The following is a 23,021-nucleotide window of genomic DNA, read 5'->3' as shown; positions in this document are numbered from 1 at the left end:
TACATGGAAGGGCAGCAACATGGGTTGTGGAATGAGCCACAGAATGATACAGATGGAAGAAACATCTATTCAAAGTGATGGCCCACTAGCTGCCAGTTCAGAAGCCACATTGATTTTGTCATTTGGGAGTTGTAGTTGCTGGGATATATAGTTCACCCTAAATCAAAGAGCATTCTGAACCCCACCAACAATGGAATTGAACCAAAGTTGGCATGGAGAACTCCCATGATCAACAGAAAATACTAGAAGGGTTTGGTGGGCGCTGACCTTGAGTTTGGGAGCTGCAGTTCGCCTACATCCAGAGAGCACTGTGGGCTCAAACAATGATGGATCTGGACCAAACTTGGTACGGATACTCAGTATGCCCAAATGTGAACATTGATGGGGTTTGGGGAAAATAGACTTTAATATTTGGGAGTTGTAGATACTGGGATTTATAGTTCACCTACAATCAAGGAGCATTCTTAACCCCACCAACAATGGAATTGAACCAAAGTTGGCATGGAGAACTCTCATGATCAACAGAAAATACTGGAAGGGTTTGGTGGGCGTTGACCTTGAGTTTGGGAGTTGCAGTTCGCCTACATCCAGAGAGCACTGTGGGCTCAAACAATGATGGATCTGGACCAAACTTGGTACGGATACTCAGTATGCCCAAATGTGAACATTGATGGGGTTTGGGGAAAATGGACTTTGATATTTGGGAGTTGTAGATACTGGGATGTATAGTTCACCTACAATCAAGGAGCGTTCTGAACCCCACCAATGATAGAATTGGGCCATACTTCCCACACAGAACCCCCATGACCAACAGAAAATACTGTGTTTTCTGGTGGTCTTTGGCGACCCCTCTGACACCCCTTCACGACCCCCTCAGGGGTCCCGACCCCCAGGTTGAGAAACACTGCACTAGCTGTATCAGTGAGTTACCAGGAAAGAAACTATTGCAGCCAATGAGAACAAATATAATACAGGGTTAGTCAAAATGCATAGGCCAATAAGCCATTAGTCCCTGGCATCTGTTCTATCCACTGGAGAAATAAATTAATATATCACTGATTGCCTGAAATCATCTTCAGTTCTGTAATGATAAACATTGCTTTTGCCCTGGAGACAGGTTTTGGGATTTTTAAGAGTGTTTTCTTCCCCATCTTCTGACACATTCATACAATTAAATATTTGTCCAGCACCTATTCGAGGAAAAGCCAATCCATTTCTCAAACAGGAAATATTGCTAATGCTACGGCTTCATATAATTGCCAGGAGGTCAGCCAATCGGTTCACTGCACAGCTGGCCAAGGATGATGGGTGCATGCATTCTGCTACGCTCTGCACAATTGGTTTTTGCTGGGAACAAGAAGAACAGGTTTCCATGATTCAGTTTTGAAACATGCACATCTGTTGCTAGTCTCCATAGTCCAATATTAACTTGGATGAAATACCCAAAGTAGGAGGATGTTTCATACAGCAGTAATTTTTGCCCAAGTTAAATGTGTCCCCTTTCAGGGGTCAAAAGATTCCCATCCCCTGGAAAAGCACCTCCCAAAAAGAGTTGAATATGGTTTTGATCCTGGAAGAAAACGTTGGGGAAGTAGTGAGTGAACACGACTTGTGACATTCTAAAGCATGTTTTTCTAGTATTAGGAATAGTGGGGAAAATGTCATTATACACGGCTATGAGCACCTTCCAATAGTCAAACTCTGGGAACAATGTATTGTCGAAGGCTTTCATGGCCGGAATCACTGGGTTTTTTCGGGCTATATGGCCATGATCTCCTGACGTTTCGCCTGCATCTATGGCAAGCATCCTCAGAGGTAGTGAGGTCTGTTGGAACTAGGAAAAAGGGTTTATATATCTGTGGAATGACAAGGGTGAGACAAAGGACTCTTGTCTGCTGGAGTTAGGTGTGAATGTTTCAACTGACCACCTTGATTAGCAATTTCAATAGAAAGGAGGAAACCATGAAAATGAACAAAATCTGGCTACCAGTATTAAAAAACTCTAACATTATAACAGCACAACAACAGAGAGGAAACAAACAAGGACATCTAATCACCTCTCAACAAAAGTTTGCTCTAGGCATTGTCAGGCCATTATATCCTAATCAAGGTGGTCAGTTGAAACATTAACACCTAGCTCCAACAGACAAGAGTCCTTTGTCTCACCCTGGTCATTCCACAGATATATAAACCCTTTTTCCTATTTCCAACAGATCTCACTACCTCTGAGGATGCTTGCCATAGATGCAGGCAAAACGTCAGGAGAGAATGCCTCTAGACCATGGCCATATAGCCCGAAAAAACCTACAACAACCCTCTGGGAACAATGTTTTTCCTCTGACCATGCTGCTCTGCACTCAAACTTCCTGTTAGTATCTGCACTGCCTTTAAACTTAACTGACCATTCACAGTTGCATATAGATATACAATTGAGTCTCGCTTATCCAACATAAAGTGGCTGGCAGAATGTTGGATAAGTGAAAATGTTGGATAATAAGGAGGGATTAAGAAAAAGTCTATTGGCCGTCAAATTACATTATGATTTTACATATTAAGCACCAAAACATCATGTTTTACAATAAATCAACAGAAAAAGCATTTCAGTACATGGTATTGTTATGTAGTAATTAGTGTATTGATAAATTTAGCACAAAAACATTGCAATGTATTGAAACAGCTGTGGATCCAGGTGGGAAGTGTTACAGTAAGTCGTAGCAGGATCAAGTGTGTGTTAAAGAAAAACCTTATGATGTTAATTATTATGTACAGCTGGTAATGTAGGTCAGCCAGCATTATTGGGCCACACCCGGTGGGGTATAACTATATGGATTTTAGAATACAGTTTGGAGAAGCAATACGCTACTCTGAGGAGAAGGCTATTATGCGCTAACAGCAATGCTCTTTGCTATGGTGGAATAGCTATTTACTCAAGGTTTATGTTTTGCTCTCTTATTTGAATGAAGATGAAAAAGCCTTATTCTGTGTTACTTACAAGGACTATGTAAGTTTGTTGCACTGTTTGATTTTGTATGCAACATTGCAAGTTTAGGCCTCTGCTGATAAGAGTACAGTTTTTCTGTTCCTTTTTCCTCTTGTTTGTGTGTCTTTTGCATGGGCTTTTTGGCTAAAACATGCTTTGCGCAACAGGAAGCAGATTGCGTTGGATAATACAGAATGTTGGATGAGCAAAGGTTGGATAAGTGAGACTCTACTGTAGCTTGCCCATTAATACATTGGTATTTTTCTGTCATTGTATGATAATATATTACAGGAAGACCCCATTATATGTGGAGAATACATTTCCTGCCAGACCGTGGTTACATGAAACCGCAGATATGGCCGAAAGCCATGGATATTGGGTTCAAGATTTGGGGGTTCTTAACTGTATATGTTTTCAGTTTTCTGCGGTCCCAAGTGTGAAATCTCCTACTAGTGCACTTTAATAAGTCCTGTGATTCAACAATTTCAAACAGAAAGTATTTCTGTTTGACCGTACCCTGTAAAGGCTGATCTGGCCGGGGTGGTCCATGCCTTGGTCAGCTCTAGATTGGACTACTGTAATGCACTCTACGTGGGGCTGCCCTTGAAAACGGCTCGGAAATTCCAATTGGTCCAACGGGCGGCGGCCAGGTTGTTAACTGGTGCTCCTTACAGAGAGAGGTCAACCCTCCTGTTTAAGGAGCTCCATTGGCTGCCGTTCATTTACCGGTCCCAATTCAAGGTGCAGGCGCTCACTTACAAAGACCTAAACGGTTTGGGACCCGCCTACCTGCATGACCGCATCTCCGTATATGAACCCACACGATCCCTCCGTTCATCTGGAGAGGCCCTGCTCACAATTCCACCTGCGTCGCAAGCGCGTTTGGTGGGGACGAGGGACAGGGCCTTCTCTGTGGTAGCCCCCCGACTCTGGAACTCTCTCCCCAAGGACATCAGACAAGCCCCAACGTTGGTAGTCTTTAGGAAGAGCTTGAAGGCTTGGTTGTTCCAGTGTGACTTTCCAGAATAGGAAACTCCCATCATCATGTCCCAAATGCACTTTATTAGAGATTTAAGATTGTCTGCACATCGCACCTACCTTAAAATCCTAACATTTCACCTGTCATGTCCAGCACTTTTAATTTTAGTCATTACATTAGGCCCGGCCCTAGTTTTCAATGCGTCATGATGTATTGTTTTAATGTTTTTATTGTTACTGCTTTAATGTTTATTGATTTGCTTTATGAGTTTTAGTGTTGTATTTGTTATGCTGTTGTTTTATTGAGGGCCTTGGCCTTAGTAAGCCGCACCGAGTCCTTCAGGAGATGTTAGCGGGGTACAAATAAAGATAATAATAATAATAACAACAACAATAATAATAATAATTCCCGCTCTGCAGTCAAGTTGGCAGCAGTTCGCTCTCTTTTTGGCATGGGTTCACTCACCTTGGGTTCTCCAGCCTTTTCCACAACAGGACACCCCTGAAATAAAAAAAAAAATCAAAGTGTGAAATCTATAAAGGGATTGGGCCACCTTATATTCCTTCTCCATTCATAATTGCGCAGAGATGAAAAAGATAAAGAGAAGGGAAGGAGGCCCACCAATTGCATTTCCGAAAAACCAGCTCCACCCCACCTTGTCTCTTGATAGATCAGTGCTTCTAGTCTGGGTGGCCGGATTAAGAAGACAAACAACATCCAGTTGAATTATATATAATGACTATATTAAATGTAGTCATTATAGGAACCACAAAAACATGTACCTAGGTTTTCTTTTGCCTTCCTCACCCACCTTCCCTGTGTGCTCTATTTATTCTCAAAGATAGTAAGCCTCAGGGACAGGACTGTTCAGTTTTGTTTGTTGATATGTAAACTGCTTTGAGAATTCTTTCAGATATAAAGTGGCGCTTTCCTGCCTAAATAAATACTGTATGACCTCCATCTCTAAAATAAATTGCCCCAACTAAGACAGTCTTTCTTAGTTACTTATTGTTTAACAACAATCAATTCTTAAACAATCAAGGAAAGAATCAGACAGTTGGCATGTTCCTTATAAATGTTAGAATACAGTACAGTCTCGCACATCTGATATAGATGGGCCAGTAGAATGTTGGATAAATGAATATTTTGGACTAGCCATCCCCTGCCACACGTTCCTGTGGCCCAGTCTGGTGATCTGGAAAATAAAGTAATGGTTTCTAATCTATGTAATTTCTTTATGCTTGTGTGTAAACAGTATACCTTGTTGTTTCTTTGTCAGTGTTGATGTGGAGAGTGTCTGGTTTGCCTACTCTGGCACATGCAATATATCATTGTCCTTCTTTAGGTGTCCCTTTCAAATCTATGATATTATATCTCTGTGTGTGTGAATCATATATATCTATCTCTACTAAGGCTGGATGGCTCTTCGTCAGGAGGGCTTTGATTAGATTTTCTTGCCCTGGTGAAGAGAGTTGGACTGGATGGCCTTAAGTATTTTCTGAATGGTCATGGGGGTTCTGAGTGGGAAATTTGCCCAAAATCTGTCATTTGTGGGGTTCAGCATGCTCTTTGGTTGTAGGTGAACTATAAATCCTAGTAACTACAACTCCCAAATGTCAAGGTCTATTTCTCCCAAACTCCATCTGTGTTCATATTTGGGCATATGGAATATTTGTGCCAAGTTGAGTCCACAGTGGTCTCTGGATGTAGGTGAAACACAACTCCCAAACTTAAGGTCAATGCCCACCAAACCCTTCTAGTGTTTTCTATTGCTCATTGGAGTCCTGTGTGTCACCTTTGGTTCAATTCCATCGTTGGTGGAGTTCAGAATGCTCTTTGATTGTAGGTGAACTATAAATCCCAAGAACTACAACTCCCAAATGACAAAATCAAAAAAAAATTGAGTGAAGGACATACATTGGATTGTTAGGTGTATGCTGTCCAAATTTGGTCTCAATTTGCCCACTGGTTTTTGAGTTCTGTTAATCCCACAAATGAACATTACATTTTTATTTATATAGATAATTCAGAGTCTCCTACTGTTACCCATCCAATGCGGCGCTAGACATCTAGAATACTAACAACAGGGACTCAAAGAGTTAAGGCAAGACAAGACTTCGGGGATAGAGCAGCCCAGCAGGAAGTGCCCAGAAGCAGATGAGGACCATGGAAACCACAGAGGGAAGGAGGGAGGACGCTTCCAATTCCAGTCCAGCCTCTTTCCCCTGTTTCCTCCCTCCTCCTCCTCCTCCTTGTCGTTCCTTTCTCGTGTATTGGGAATGAATAGAGAGTTGGGGAGCACTCCTTTAATTGAAGGGGAAATACTGGAGGAAAAAGGCATCTTCGGATAAGAGCGTCGGATACAACGGTATGTCGGATAAGTGAAGGTCGGATAAGCGAGACTCTACTGTAATGTTAAAATTTGTCTCTGTAGAGTCCTTTACTTTGCGATTTCTAATTCAGGCTATGGATTTGTCAACCTTCCATTTCTCCTCTGAAGACCTTGGAAGATTTTCACTGAAGACATCTGAAAATTATTCACCTTGTTGTTCTGTTGCATTGGTAACAACACTGATAATTTCAATCCACTATCAGCATCACTCCCAATTACCTACAAATGACTGAACCTAGCGTTAAACTTGTTTTCCAGCCGGATGCTCCTATCAGGGACCATGGTGGCACCACTGAGCTGAGCTGAACTTGCTGACTGGAAAGCCAGCAGTTCGAATCCGCAGGATGGGGTGAGCTCCCAATGTTAGCCCCAGCTCCTGCCAACCCAGTAGTTTGAAAACATGCAAACATGAGTAGATCAATAGGTACTGCCTCTGCGGGAAGGTAAAAGGCACTCAATGTAGTCATGCCAGTCACATGATCTAGGAGGTGTCTATGGACAACGCAGGCTCTTCGGCTTAGAAATTGAGACGAGGACTCAATGTCAACCTGCCTGAACCACTTTTTTCACAAGGTCCCATAACTGGATCTCAGGATTCCAAAGGAAACACTCAAGGTTTGATATCTTGACCGTTTATTAACACAGGCAAGGTTCATCACAGGAGGAAACTCAGAGGAATACTTACGAGTTTAATGGGATGTATGGAGCAGACAGAGGAGTCCTTTGCACCCCAGGCCTGCAAACTGGGATATCCACCAGGCTCCAGCACGTAGGGATCATCGTCAAAGTATGGTTTGGAATAAACAAGCCACCTGTGGGATACGCATAAGACAACATGAGCATAACTGACCTTCCCTGGTTTTTTGGTGTGCTGCAATGCTCCAATGGGATTCCTTCCCAGGTAATCCTCAGAGCTCGAGATACTTGTCTGTTCTTAAGATGAAAAGCACACATCTGCTTTTTAGATGGATTGGGAATCACCTGGTTTCCCCTGTAATGCGCAGTAAGAACACCCAAAGCTTCGAAGAACTTCTGTTCAACCATTTCAAAGTTACTCTGCTCTAACTTATAAGAAGCACTGCTTGAAATATCAAGCAAAAACTGGGTGCTAGAAATAATATCATACGAAAACTGACTGGAATAACCTGGGGATCACAACCAGACACAGTGAAGACATCTGCCCTTGTGCTTTGCTACTCTGCTGCTAAATAAACATGCCCAGTGTAGAACACACCTCACTACATTAAAACAGTGGATATGGCTCTTAATGAGACATGCCACATTATCACAGGATGTCTACACCCAACACAACTGGAGAAATTATATGTTTATCTGGTATTGTACCACCTGACATCTGTTGGGAAGCCCCTGGTGGCGCAGTGGGTTAAAGCACTGTGCCGGCAGGACTGAAGACCGACAGGTCGCAGGTTTGAATCTGGGGAGAGGCGGATGAGCTCCCTCTATTAGCTCCAGCTCCTCATGCGGGGACATGAGAGAAGCCTCCCACAAGGATGATAAAACATCAAAAATCATCCAGGCGTCCCCTGAGCAACGACCTCGCAGACGGCCAATTCTATCACAACAGGAGCGATTGCTCCTGACACGACAAAAAAAAAAAAATCTGTTGGGAAGTGGCAGCCAGCAATGAAAGGACCAAGGCATCGACATATTTGGCCCATCCTCTGTTCTGAAATCGGCCACCATGCCAACACCTTAAATCAAAAAACAGCTTCCTAAGATCTACAGAGATACTTGCAGGAATATCTCAGCAAGTGAGAGTCCAATAGAGGCAGGCAAAAACCTAGCACCTCATCACATATTCTGTCTCACTAGAAACAGAATAAAATAACCTTTTTAATGTTTTAAAGTATTTACAACACTCTCTAGAGCAGGGGTCCTCAAACATTTTAAACAGAGGGCCAGGTCACAGTCCCTCAAACTGTTGGAGGGCCGGAATATAATTTGGGAAAAAAAATAACATGAATGAATTCCTATGCACACTGCACATATCTTATTTGTAGTGCAAAAAACGCTTAAAAACAATACAATAATTAAAATGAAGAACAATTTTAACAAATATAAACTTATTAGTATTTCAATGGGAAGTGTGGGCCCACTTTTGGCTGATGGGATAGGATTATTGTTCTTCTTGTGTGCTTTCAAGTTGCTTCAGACTTAGGTTGACCCTGAGCGAGGGCCGGATAAATGACCTTGGAGGGCCGCATCTGGACCCCGGACCTTAGTTTGAGGTCCCCTGCTCTAGAGTCTAGACTACAACTAGAAGAATACCCCATCCAAAATGGCCAGTGGCCCATGCTGTCCGGAGCATTTTGTAGGAATTGCAATTAAAAATTAATGCCTGGTAGAGACCCACATAGAATCATAGAATCAAAGAGTTGGAAGAGACCTCATGGGCCATCCAGTCCAACCCCCTGCCAAGAAGCAAGAATGTTGCATTCAAATCACCCCTGACAGATGGCCATCCAGCCTCTGTTTAAAAGCTTCCAAAGAAGGAGCCTCCACCACACTCCGGGGCAGGGAGTTCCACATCTTCACTCAGGACTTTCCTGGCTGATGAGACCAATGTTTTTTGCCAGCAGTTTTGAAATATCTTCAGAGATAACAATGGCAAACACAGATTTTGGTGCCTCAAATGTTACACCTGTTTCTGGATGTATTTGACGTGACGCCACCACCCCCCCCCCCCCCCCCACTATCAGCTCTAGTCTTTGAGATACAGAACATATGCCATCTACCAGTTGAAAATCATAACGTTTATAAAAATCTGAACCCTAAGTGTTGGAAATGCGGAACGGCAGAAGGTATGTGCTAGGATGTGCTATGCCAAAATGTGGAGGAAGGAAGATATACCAACAATGGAAGAATGGAAAGGAAAAATATTGGATGTTAGAAATATGGATAGTTTAAGTTATCTACTACAAAGAAATAAAGGAATAGCAGAGATAAGTACGGATTGGACACCACTTAACGAATATTTAGTGTAATAGTAGCGATGTGACAAAATACTTGTCCAAAAACGAAGGAAAGGTTAACTACAACTACACAACTATTTATATTAGATTAGTCAAAAAGTTCTATAGATATTTAAAGAAAATTAAGGAGGAAGAAGAATGAAAGAAAAGGAAGAAACTATCCTCAAAGAACCCAGGAAGTCAACTTGAAGAAGAAGGGAAAACTTCGGGTGGTGAAAGTCCACTTCTTGACTTTTCTTTTTAACTTTTCATACCTTCCCCCCCCCCTCTTTTTTCTTCTCCTTGTCATTCTCCTTCTCCCCCCCTTCCCCTACCTTTATTCTCTTTCCTTTCTTTCTTTCTTGTTTTAACTATTATGTAATATAAAAACCTCAATAAAGAATATATTTTAAAAAGAAAAGAAAATCATGATAACCACATTTATGAAACTAGAGCTGATGCAGTCTATCCAATACAGTTTTCTGAATGGAGTGTCCCAAATAACCCCAGGGAGAAGTATAAGAAGCAAAACACCAGTATTTTCTTTTGGTTGTTATGTATAATCATTCAGTGTTTTTCCACAAATAGTTTTTTGTTCTTTTTTTTAAAAAAGAAAAGTCTTCTCTACTTATTTTATACATTCTATTGAAATTACCAAAACATGTCAGAAATGGGTTGTTGTAGGTTTTTCCGGGCTATATGGCCATTTTCTAGAGGCATTTTCTCCTGACGTTTCATCTGCATCTATGGCAAGCATCCTCAGAGGTAGTGAGGATGCTTGCCATAGGTGCAGGCGAAACGTCAGGAGAAAATGCCTCTAGAACATGGCCATATAGCCCGGAAAAACCTACAACAACCCAGTGATTCCGGCCATGAAAGCCTTCGACAATACATTGAACATGTCAGAAATATTAAAAATTAACTAGGTATTTTTAATTACAAAAATGTGAGTCAAGCACTGAAAGGATTAAGTGGATGTAATGACTCAGCAAAAGCTGCAGTTCAATATAAGCAGGTATGCCTCTTGCTTGGTAATGAGATCTGGTCTGAGAGAAGCCTCAGTGAGAGAATGCCTCAGTGGGAGAATAGGCCTCTGAGTGTGAGGTAAGCCTCAGTATGAGAAGACCTCATGTATGAAGCTCCAGTGTGAAGGCTGAACTTTATTTGTGCAATGGAAACCTTGTTCTTGTAAATAATGCAATCATATTATTTTGCTATAAAGAAAAGCCTCCTATGGAAGCAATAACATAAGCTCTGTGTGTTTTTGTTCTTTTTATCACTTTGGGCTACTGGTGCTGAGTCACGCTGCTGCTAATAAGTTACTCTGCTGTGTATTTATGAGAAGTGTTTTTGTTAATAAGCCCACTCGCCCAACAAAACATACATAGATTAAATAATATATATAAGATGTATCTCTTACAGGCCAGAATATACAATGATAGAAGCTGCTTTCAAGGGCTTGCTGTACATCCGTGTGTCTTCTGAGGAATCTGTGAACCTCTGTTTTGTGCCCTCTCCATTTTCCTCAGAAAATAAGCTGATCTCAGGCAACTTATAGTCCTGGAACAGAAAGACATTTCGACCATTAGATAAGAAAGAGCTAAAGAACGCTTGTTTTCTGACCAAGCTGATTTACAGAGTCTAGAACAAGCATAGGCAAACTTCAGCCCTCCAGATGTTTTGGACTCAAGCTCCCAGAATTCTTAACAGCCAGTAGGCTATTAGGAATTCTGGGTGTTGAAGCCCAAAATTTATTTATTTATTTATTTATTTGCATCACTTATATCCCGCCCATATCAGCCCGCAGGCGACTCAGAGCGGTCTACATATCGGCACAATTCGATGCCATCAATACAATACAACAGCAAAAACAATTAAGTGCATAACAATTTAAAAAGAGCTATATCCTCTCATTCCAATCCTCATCCGTTTCATCATCTTGGCCATTCCTGCGTCATTCTCCATCTCAAGCTTTACTATCTATTTCGGGGTTCCGAATGCTTGCTCGAAGAGCCAGGTTTTTACTTTCTTCCGAAAAATCAGGAGGGAGGGGGCTGATCTAATATCCCTAGGCAGGGAGTTCCACAGCCAAGGGGCCACCACAGAGAAGGCCCTGTCCCTCGTCCCCGCCAAGCGTGCTTGCAAAGCAGACGGGATTGAGAGCAGGGCCTCCTCAGATGATCTTAACTTCCTGAAGGGTTCGTAGGAAGAGATGCGTTTGGATAGGTAGGCTGGGCCGGAACCATTTAGGGCTTTATAAGCTAAAGCCAGCACTCTGAATTGAGCCCAGTAGCAAACTGGCAGCCAGTGGAGCTGATGCAGCAGAGGAGTTGTGTGCTCCCTGAGCACCGCTCCTGTTAGCAACCTGGCTGCCGCACACTGGACCATTTGAACCTATGGTTCCTTGGTATCCACTGGGGGTTGATTCCAGCACACACATACCCTGTGGATACCAGAATCCATGGAATCTGACATCCTGTTATATACAATACCATTGTAGAATGGCATCTATTATATATGAGGATTATCCTGAAAGTAAGGTTCCAAAGCACGTAGCACTTTCTGGATAATCCTCGTAATACATCAAAATCAGGATTTTCTTTTTGGGCTTCTTTTTTAAATGTTTTCAAACCATGGATGAAGAATCCATGGCTTGAAAACATTCCGTTTTAAAGGATTTTAAGTGTTTCCTTTTGTATAGAATCAACCCTTAAATCTATTTGAATGTTTGTATATTTTTTAGGTTTGAAATTGTATTTCAGTTGGTTTTCCTATAAGGCTCTTTGAGTGTCTTTTGTCGAAAGAGAAAGCATATTATCTTATATATATAAAAATCTGAAGGGCGTCCTTAGGCGGTCAAAAACGGAGAAACCACCGGATGAAATCTCACCAAATTTGGCCTGCTAATATCTCTTCCCCCAAGGTATGACCAACAACCTCAAAATACCAATACGCAACAACACAAACACACAATACCCGAATAACACGGAGCATGCGCAGAGGCCTCGGGAGGAATACGATGAGGAGGAAGGACTCCATTTCCCAGCTTCCCCCGCGCCCAAGTCGCCCTCCGCATGCGCACTGCCACCTGCCTGCCTCCCTCTACCCCATCGCTCCCGCCGCTGCCTCAGATACACAGACGAGTCCAGCCTGAGAAAGCCCACCAGGCCGATGTAAGCACTAATGGCCGGGGAGGGCATGGAAGCTGCGGGGGACCGCCGAGGGCAACAAAAACTACACAAGACGGGAGGCCCACCGTCTTCTTCTAAGCTGGGGCCTCGATTTCTGCCATGGCCCGGCGCCCCACTTGCCTTCGGCGGCCTCCAAACCTGCCCGGTGGGAGGTGGGTCTCTCTCAACTGGTTCTCCTGCCCGCTGCTGTTTCACTTTTTTAACAATGTACTCCTCATTTCTGGGATTTACGGTTTTGAACCACACTTGGCACACTGAACTCCCATGACCAACAGATAATACAGCAACGGTTTGGTGCCCATTGACCTTTCCTTTCGGTATTGTGAAAGAAAAGGGGTAGTGAATGAAGGAAGGAGAGAAGGAGGGAAAGAAGGAGGGAAGGAGAGAAGGAAGGAAAGAAAAGGGTAGAGAAGGAAGGAAGGAGAGAAGGAGGGAAAGAAGGAGGGAAGGAGATAAAGAAGGAAAGAAAGAAGGGTAAAAAAGGAATGAAAGAGAGAAGGAGGGAGAGAAAGAGGGAAAGAAGAAGGGAAAGAAGGAGGGAAGAAGAGAAAGAAGGAAAGAAAGAGGGGTAAAAAAAGAATGAAAGAGAGAAGGAGGGAGAGAAAGAGGGAAAGAAGAAGGGAAAGAAGGAGGGAAGGAGAGAAAGAAGGAAAGAAAGAAGGGTAGAGAAGGAAGGAAGGCGAGAAGGAGGGAGAGAATGAAATAAAAAAGTGAAAGAGGGAAGGAAGGAAGGAGAGAAGGAATGAAAGAGAGAAAGGAAAGGAAGGAAAGAGACAAGGAGGGATGGAACAAAGAGCAAAGGAAGCGAGAAAAGAAACAGGTAGAGAAGGAAGAAAGAAGGGAAAGAAAAAGAGGGAAGGAAAGAAAGAGGGAGGGAGGGAAGGAAGAGAAAGAAAGGAGAGAAAGAGGGAGGAAAGTTGGCCACAGCAACGCGTGGCGGGTACAGCTAGTTATTATTATTGTTGTTGTTGTTGTTATTGTTATTAGAAACACAACAAGATAAATCCACAGCAGACAAGATCACTCTGCTGGCTGTTGTAATGGATCACACGTTAGACACTTCCCAAGTGTCTAGGACTGTGTGATGTATCGGCAAATAATGCATGCAGATCCCAGTAAGGTGGCTTTCTGCAGCATGCAGATGGTAATTTTGTCAGCACCGATTGTGTTTAAGTGCAGGCCAAGGTCTTTAGGCACTGCATCCAGTGTGCCGATCACCACTGGGACCACCTTTACTGGCTTGTGCCAGAGTCATCATCATCATCATAATTATAGTATTGCACCACCTGACATCCGCCGTAAAGTAGCAACCAATAGTGAAAGGACCAAGGCAGTGACATCTCCAGCTCATCCCGTTTGGGTATCAGCCAGCACGTCAATGACTTAAATCAAGAAATAGTTTTCTAAGATCTACAGAGACACTCGCTGGAACACCTCAGCAAGCGAGAATCCAAAAGTGGCAGGCTCAAACCCATCACCTCAATCCGTGGGTGATACCAAATGAGAGACTCCCCTTCTGGGCACACAGAAAACTGGGCAACTTGGAAGGCGCTGAACAGACTGCGCTCTGGCACCACGAGATGGAGAGCCAACCTTAAGAAATGGGGCTACAAAGTGGAATCCACAACATGCAAGTGTGGAGAAGAGCAAACTACAGACCACCTGCTGAAATGCAACCTGAGCCCTGCTACATGCACAATGGAGGACCTTCTCACAGCAACATCACTCCAAATGGCCAGCTACTGGTCAAAGGACATTTAATCAAATACCAAGCTTGCAAACTTTGTGCTTTGTTTGTTTGTCAAGAAATGCAATGCAACTGTTTGTTCTGCCCCTGACACGATAAATATATAAATACCTGCTTTGAACTGGATTATCTGAGTCTACACTTCAAAGTCTGAGTCTTCAAAGCAGATCACCTGGATTTTATGTAGCAGTGTAGAAGGGGCCCAAGACAGATACAATAGTGTGACTAGAAATGAACCAGATTCCTATATTTCAATCTCCCTCCCTTCCCTCCCTCTTTTCTTCTCTTTCCGAAAGAACTGAAACTCAGGATAGTTTACAAAGACGTGGCTTCAATTGCCAATTGATGGGCTTTCCGAGAGGAGAAAGATCTTAATTGGAAAATGAACGTTTATGCTGCTTACTTTCACGACCCTCTTGAGCGAACCAATATGGAACGGCACATCCTCCGCTTCTTCCCCCTCTTCGTGGTATATTCTCCAAGGGTTAGTGATCTCTACATCCCCTTCGGCCAGCACACACTTCCTTCCGTAGTACCGTGGCTTCTCGTACATCACCCATCTGGAGACCCCAAGAAATTGCTCATTTGGTTAGTTTCAAATATAGAATCATAGAATCATAGAATCAAAGAGTTGGAAGAGACCTCATGGGCCATCCAGTCCAACCCCCTGCCAAGAAGCAGGAATATTGCATTCAAATCACCCCTGACAGATGGCCATCCAGCCTCTGTTTAAAAGCTTCCAAAGAAGGAGCCTCCACCACACTCCGGGGCAGAGAGTTCCACTGCTGAATGGCTCTCACAGTCAGGAAGTTCTTTCTCATGTTCAGATGGAATCTCCTCTCTTGTAGTTTGAAGCCATTGTTCCGCGTCCTAGTCTCCAGGGAAGCAGAAAACAAGCTTGCTCCCTCCTCCCTGTGGCTTCCTCTCACATATTTATACATGGCTATCATATCCCCTCTCAGCCTTCTCTTCTTCAGGCTAAACATGCCCAGCTCCTTAAGCCGCTCCTCATAGGGCTTGTTCTCCAGAACTTTTATCATTTTAGTCGCTCTCCTCTGGACACATTCCAGCTTGTCAAAATCTCTCTTGAATTGTGGTGCCCAGAATTGGACACAATATTCCAGATGTGGTTTAACCAAAACAGAATAGAGGGGTAGCATTACTTCCCTAGATCTAGACACTATGCTCCTATTGATGCAGGCCAAAATCCCATTGGCTTTTTTTGCCGCCACATCACATTGTTGGCTCATGTTTAACTTGTTGTCCACGAGGACTCCATATAGAGCCAGGCTAGTTGTACACAAACAGGTCCTTAGCCTTTTCCTCCAGTTCTTTTGAGAAAGCTTCCTTGTGGTAACACTACGGTTATCAAACGTATCTTACATATTTCTTGTTTATTTGGATTTTCACAAGTGACTGGCAAATGCAATTCTGGACTATCCTGCATTAGGACAAGCGTGCCAATATTCCTTCCTTATAATTATAGCTTGCCATTCCTCTAATGAGATCACGGTGGCAAGGCATGGCTCTCCGCTTCCATATGTTGTTTTTCCTAAAAGTGAGCCCAATTGAAATGTATTACTGTATATACTCGAGTATAAGCCGACCCAAATATTAGCTGAGGCACCTGATTTTACCACAAAAAACTGGGAAAACTTATTGATTCGAGTATAAGCCGAGGATGGGAAATGCAGCAGCTATAGGCCAGTTTCAAAATAAAAATAGATACCAATAAAATTACATTAATTGACGCATCAGTAGGTTGAATGATTATTAATATTTACATAAAACTGTAAGATAAGACTATCCAACTCTGACTAAACCAGTGGTTCTCAACCTTCCTAATGCCACAACCCCTTAGTACAGTTCCTCATGTTGTGGTGACCCCCAACCATAACATTATTTTCGTTGCTACTTCATAACTGTCATTTTTCTATTGTTATGAATCATCATGTAAATATCTGATATGCATGATGCACAAATGCCCAATACACCCACATTTGATTACTGATGGGTTTGTGGGGATTGATTTTGTCATTTGGGAGTCTTGGAGTTGCTGGGATTTATAGTGCACCTAAAATAAAAGAGGCTTCTGAACTCCACCAGTGATGGAATTGAATCAAACTTGGCACACAGAATTTCCATGACCAACAGAAAATACTGGAAGGATTTGGTGGGCATTGACCTTGAGTTTTGGAGTTGTAGTTCACCTACATCCAGAGAACACTGTGGACTCAAACAATGATGGATCTGGATCAAACTTGGCACGAATACTCAATATGCGCAGATGTGAATACTGGAGGAGTTTGAGGAAAATAGACATTTGGGAGTTGTAGTTGCTGGGACCTATAGTTCACCCACAATGAAATAACATTCTGAACCCCACCAAAGATAGAATTGGACCGAACTTCCCACACAGAACCCCCATGAACAACAGAAAACACTGTGTTTTCTGATGGTCTTTGGTGACCCCTCTGACAGCCCCTTGCGACCCCCACAGGGGTCCCGACCCCCAGGTTGAGAAACGCTGGACTAAACCATTATTCTAACCTTCTTCAATGTGCATGTGTTTGCGTATCCTTCCAATAATAATAGAGTAAAATAGAGTAAAATAATAAATGTAATAATAATAAAAATAATAAAGTTAACCTATAAATGTAATAATAATAATAATAATAATAATAATAGTAAAATAATAAATAACCTTGACTCGAGTATAAGCCAAGGGGAGCTTTTTCAGCCTAAAAAAAGGGCTGAAAAACTAGGCTTATACTCGAGCATATACAGTATATCCCAACTTGGTTGTTTATATTGTCATAGAAGTAGCTAAGTTGGATGCCACCCAAAGACACTATTGTTTCCAGGACATAGATTCAACAAAGATCAAACAACGGAAAGAGGCACATTTGCACCAAAACAAAATAATCCTAATGCAATATTGCTAAAGCAGTTTAGCATGTTGAGTATACCTCCATGGAAACTGGAGAAAGGAAGATCACAAGGGAAGGAGGAGAACCTGACATATAGGTTGGACATCCCTGATCTAGAATTCCAAAATCCGAACACCCCGAAATCTGAAATTGTCCACGTGGATTACGCCTTTGAGTTTTGATATTTCCATGTGCACAAATGCAAAAGTTTTAAAATTATATCAAACTACTTCCAAACTATGTATAAAAGGAATTAATGAAACATAAATAGATTTTGTGTTTAGACTTGGGTCCCATCTCCAAGGTATCTCTGTATGGATGTACAGTACCCATAGTTTCACCTACTTGCACCTGACAAAATCTGTCCCCTGGTCATCCAGGTGATTCTATGGTATGCTTCTCTAGAAGTAACTTTGAAAATTCTTAGAGAGATACCTCTCTAAGCATTTCCTAGATCCTCCAGGGCAAATCTATGGTAACTTCTGCTGGAAGTACCGTATATACTCAAAGATAAGCCGGGTTTTTCAGACCTTTTTATGGGCTGAAAAAGCCCCCTTTGTCTTATAATGGGGTCAAGCTAGACAGCAGAGCCTGGAGGTCATGGTTTGCAATATGATATATGTCTCTCTCATCTTCCCCTCTCTTAACAGTGTGTTTTCTTTTCTGCTCTGTTTCTCCTCCCAGGGAAAGGAGAGGGAGACAATTGCAAGTCAGGAATATCCATCCATCTTATAAAAGCATTTTCCCCTGAAATATTTGTTAATCTCTCCTACAGATGTATAGGAATTTCCCCTTGCAAGCCTTTGCAATCCCTATGTACCTATATATCTGTATTTATCTATATACATTAATGTTATATATGAATTTCCCTCATATGTTAGCAAGTCTTTGGAAATACTATATACATATAGATATGTAGAGATTTCAATGTACCTGTATATATGTATCTATACATATACATTATTGTTATATATGAATTTTCTCCTCACATGTTTGCAAGTCTCTGCAAATCCTTTATAGATATCGATAAATATATAGAGGCACCTATGTATCCGTACAGCAGAGTGTATGTATGTGTGTGTGTGTGTGTTTGTTTGTGTGTGTATATATATATATACTAGCGGTCCCCTGCCACGCGTTGCTGTGGCCCAGTCTGATGATATGGAAAATTTCCCCTTGCAAGCCTTTGCAATCCCTATGTACCTATATATCTGTATTTATCTATATACATTAATGTTATATATGAATTTCCCTCATATGTTAGCAAGTCTTTGGAAATACTATATACATATAGATATGTAGAGATTTCAATGTACCTGTATATATGTATCTATACATATACATTATTGTTATATATGAATTTTCTCCTCACATGTTTGCAAGTCTCTGCAAATCCTTTATAGATATCGATAAATATATAGAGGCACCTATGTATCCGTACAGCAGAGTGTATGTATGTGTGTGTGTGTGTGTTTGTTTGTGTGTGTATATATATATACTAGCGGTCCCCTGCCACGCGTTGCTGTGGCCCAGTCTGGTGATATGGAAAATAAAGTAATGAGAAGGTGTTGGTTTCTAATATATGTAATGTCTTTCTGCTTGTGGGTAAACAGTATTTCTTGCTGTTTCCTTGTCAGTGTTAATGTGGAGATTGTCTGGTTTGCCTACTCTGGAACATGTAACATATCATTGTCCATCTTTAGGAGTCCCTTTCAAATCTATTATACTTTATCTCTCTGTGTGTGAATCATATATATCTATCTATATCTATGGCTGGATGGCTCTCTGTCAGGAGGGCTTTGATTACGTTTTCTTGCCCTGGTGAAGGGAGTTGGACTGGATGGCTTTAAGTATTTTCTGTTGGTCATGGGGGTTCTGTGTGGGAAGTTTGCCCCAGTTCTGTCATTTGTGGGGTTCATTCAGAATGCTCTTTGAATGTAGGTGAACTATAAATCCCAGTAACTACAACTCCCAAATGCCAAGGTCTATTTTCCCCAAACTCCATCTGTGTTCATATTTGGGCATATGGAATATTTGTGCCAAGTTTGGTCCAGATCCATCATTGTTTGAGTCCACGGTAGTCTCTGGATGTAGGTGAACTACAACTCCCAAACTCAAGGTCAATGCCTACCAAATGCTGCTTGCATTTTCTGTTGGTCATGGGAGGCCTGTGTGCCAAGTTTGGTTCAAGTCCATCGTTGGTGGAGTTCAGAATGCTCTTTGATTATAGGTGAACTATAATCTACAACTCCCAAATGACAAAATCACAATTTTTTGAGTGATCGTCACTCCTTGTGTAGTGACACATTTTGTCGCCAAATTTGGTGTGATGTTTTTCAATGTGCTTCTATGTATTGCAAAGATGGATGCCACTGTGAATTATAAATGCTGTGCAGAAATGTTTATACTTTGAGGCTGTGATTAAGTGAACTTGAGAAAAGTAAGATAAGGTTTGTTCTTGCTGAGAACAGAAGGGAGTAGCCAGTCTCAGCAAGAGAAGATAAGCAGATGTGAAGAGGCTTTCGGTTTTGACTAGTTCTGAATTGTAGCTCGCTGTAGAAAGACATGTCTGATGTATGTACTTAGCCTGCAGAGTCCTTATTTTGCAACCCAGTGTCTGCTTGATCTAGCATTCCTTCCGCTGGGTATCGTCAATCTCTGACTATATATATATATATATATATATATATATATATTCATTAGGCTTGGGCGGTTTCGTTCGTTAATTTCGTAATTCGTTATTAATTCGTATTTAAATTAGCTTACGATCCGATATTGAGCCATGCAGGAGTAATTAAAAATCGAAACATTTTTTTCAATTTATTTCGTAATTGTTTCATAATTGTTTCAATATTGTTTCGAAATTGTTTCGAAATTATTTCTGTATGTCTGGTGCAAGTTTTAGGGTTGTTGTTTGTTTTATCAGTGATAAAAAATAAATTATCACACCAACAGTCAACAACAGAGGGAGAGGGAAGCTCCAGAAGTTCCCCCTGTCCCATTTGGAGGGTTTTTTAGCATATTGCACAATCACGTCTGCCATTAACGAATCGATTCGTAATTGTTTCGTAATTATTTCATAATTTTACGAAATTTCGTATATTTCAAACTTTTTTAAAGAAAAATTTCGGAATTCTTTTAAAAAACGAAACACAAAACCCCCCTAAAAACGAAATGAGTTTAGAACCAAATTTTTCCGTAGTTACCCAAGCCTAATATTCATATATGAAGAGAGGATTTGCAAATGTTTCAGGGGGAAATGCATGTGTGAAATTAGTATATATAATTATAGATTAATATCCAGTTCTGCATTGTTTATATAGGCATTCAATGTTTGCCTATTACTATGTTGGAAGCCGGCCTGAGTCCCCATGGGGGATAGGGTGGGATACAAATGACGTTCTATTATTATTATTAGTAGTAGTTGTGGTAGTAGTCACAGTAGTAAATTATTGTTGATACTATATTGTTTTTGTTGACCCTACTTTTCCACTTACAGAACTAGTTAACTGTTTTTCTTTGAAATATGGTAAATATTCAAAAACACTCAACCTCCAGATGCCTCGATCAATGTAATTTTATGGGTGTCTATTTCTATTTTGAAATTTACCAGTAGCTGCTGCATTTCCCACCCTTGGCTTATACTCGAGTCAATAATTTTTCCCAATTTTTTGTGGAAAAATTAGATGCCTCGGCTTATATTTGGGTCGGCTTATATACAGTAACACATATTCAATTGGGCTCACTATTTTCCACAGTTTCCCATTTCCGTGATACTTTCTGGAATGTATTTCCTTTGGATACGGAGGTCATACTGTGTATGCAAATACAGATTTTCCAAACTCCTCAAATCCAAAACACTTCTGGTTCTAATCATTTCAGATAAGGAATCCTCAACCTTCAATAAATCTGAGAAGTAGAAACTCTCAATAGTTTCAGAAACATTTCTGTCTTCTGGAGGAGCCCTTATTTTTATCAGTAGGATGGAAAGTAAGACAGGTTGATGGAGTAGGTGACTACCTCAAGGCCACCCAGTGAGTTTCATGATAGTCATAGTCATCATGTCCAACCTGTTATATTTTCTTTCAGGGATTTTCCCCCATTTCAACCCAGAGCCTGATTTTCCACCTGTTTGTATCTAGGTCACAACAAGTCAAGCAAATGTTCGCTTACCCTCCTCGGACCACGCGGATGGAAATGGTTTGGGAGAGAGGCCAGGCTGTGGCATCTGGAACATCGCCCCAGATTTCCCTCTTTTCTCCCCCAAAGCCTGACTCTGAGTACAGAATGATCTATAATTAGCAAGTAAGAGAGAAATAAAGGAAAAAGAGGGAGAAGGTTACCAACAATGCAATATCAAGAACGTGTAAACATTACTTTTTGGACAAAACCCCCCAATCGGTTGGAGCATGCAGAAAATCAGTGGGTGGGTGTGTGTCAACTGTAAAATAAGATGCATGAAGCTGATTAGTCGGGCAATGTCCGGGGAGCTGGCTGAGCCTGGGACTTTTGGACACTGTTACATTTTTGTTCAGGCTTTAGCTATGCAGAAGCAGAGAGAGACAAAGTTTGGAGTGTGCGCTTGCTTCATGTGTGGCTGACAGAATTTATCCCTATGGACAAAGAAAGACCATTTTAAATCTCTCATAGAAAGGGCATTATGTGACTGGGTTGTTGTAAATTTTTCGGGCTGTATGGCCATGGTCCAGAAGTTGTATGACTATGTTCCAGAAGCATTCTCTCCTGACATTTTGCCTGGCTCTATAGCAGGCATCCTCAGAGGTTGTGAGGTCTGTTGGAAACCAGGAAAATGGGGTTTCACCTGCCATAGATGCAGGCGAAAGGTCAGGAGAGAATGCTTCTGGAACATGGCCATACAGCCCGAAATACTTACCCAGTGATTCCAGCCATGAAAGACTTCAACAATATATTGTGTGAGTTGATGCAACTGATCACATTGTACATATGTTGTTCTGAACTACAAAGAGTAAAACTACTTGTTCTTTACTATTCACCTGCACGGCATATTTTCTTTCTCTGGCAAGGCAGTGTGTGGGCTGATCAAACGTGAACTACACGTGGTTTATTTTACATTATGCCACACAATCCACAGTGTCACTGGGGGATTCTGGCATTTCTTGTTCCCCAAGATAACTCTTTCCTGTGATGATATCATTTCCACCTCACACCCATCTCCCAAATATCATTTGGCTTCCATACCTTCCCTGGTCGCACGTTCACCTTCTTGACTGTTTTACTTTCTTCTTGCAGCTGAATTTAAAAATAAAATTGGAACTTGGATGAGAAACAAAACAAATCGGAGCTTTATATGTCAGATACATCTGGTTTTACATCATCTCTTTCTCTATTTCCATTCCTAATATCACATGCCAAAGACAAGCACTCACACACATATTTAAAGAAAAGTGTTTGAGTAAACATTTTCTTTCGGGGAGGGTGGAGACTGGATGAAAGAATCTAGAATATGAATGCAGCAAATAGCACTTTGTGGGGCACATCGGATTTTCAGCAGGAGAAATGGCACGAGAATTGAATTATTAGCTACTTTTTGCTGCAAGTCGCTTCTGGTTTTGAAATACATTACAACTGTACCCTTGGTTCGATTCTGTTATGATACCTAAATACTTTCTGCTACTAGTCCTTCCTCTAATCAAATTGTCCTCCTGCCCCAAAATTATATGGCATTCACTCCTTGTCCTTGATATCTTCCCTCTTCTTTTTAAAAAGGATGAATAGTATAATAAAGGCAAAACTTGGAAAAGCTACAGTGGCCATTAAAGATTTGTGGAGGAGGTTAGGATCAATCAGT

At 41.6% G+C, this 23,021-nt stretch overlaps 1 protein-coding gene across 1 annotated transcript in view; it reads right to left on the bottom strand.

The window, feature by feature from the left end:
- Positions 1 to 23,021, bottom strand: part of CRYBG2 (crystallin beta-gamma domain containing 2) — a 114,304-nt gene that overhangs the window by 31,850 nt on the left and 59,433 nt on the right. Inside the window, exons 3-8 of the mRNA XM_060784479.2 lie at positions 22,412 to 22,462; positions 21,365 to 21,483; positions 14,665 to 14,821; positions 10,744 to 10,883; positions 7,037 to 7,163; positions 4,425 to 4,460 (exon numbers count right to left, since the gene is read on the bottom strand). Coding sequence (XP_060640462.2) covers positions 4,425 to 4,460; positions 7,037 to 7,163; positions 10,744 to 10,883; positions 14,665 to 14,821; positions 21,365 to 21,483; positions 22,412 to 22,462 — 630 coding nt within the window. The remainder of the gene's footprint in view (positions 1 to 4,424; positions 4,461 to 7,036; positions 7,164 to 10,743; positions 10,884 to 14,664; positions 14,822 to 21,364; positions 21,484 to 22,411; positions 22,463 to 23,021) is intronic.

Source organism: Anolis sagrei, chromosome X (assembly GCF_037176765.1).
Source record: "Anolis sagrei isolate rAnoSag1 chromosome X, rAnoSag1.mat, whole genome shotgun sequence".
NCBI classification, from domain to species: Eukaryota; Metazoa; Chordata; class Lepidosauria; order Squamata; family Dactyloidae; genus Anolis; species Anolis sagrei.
Note: the sequence above shows the minus strand (reverse complement) of the source record. Positions and strands in the feature narration are given on the sequence as shown.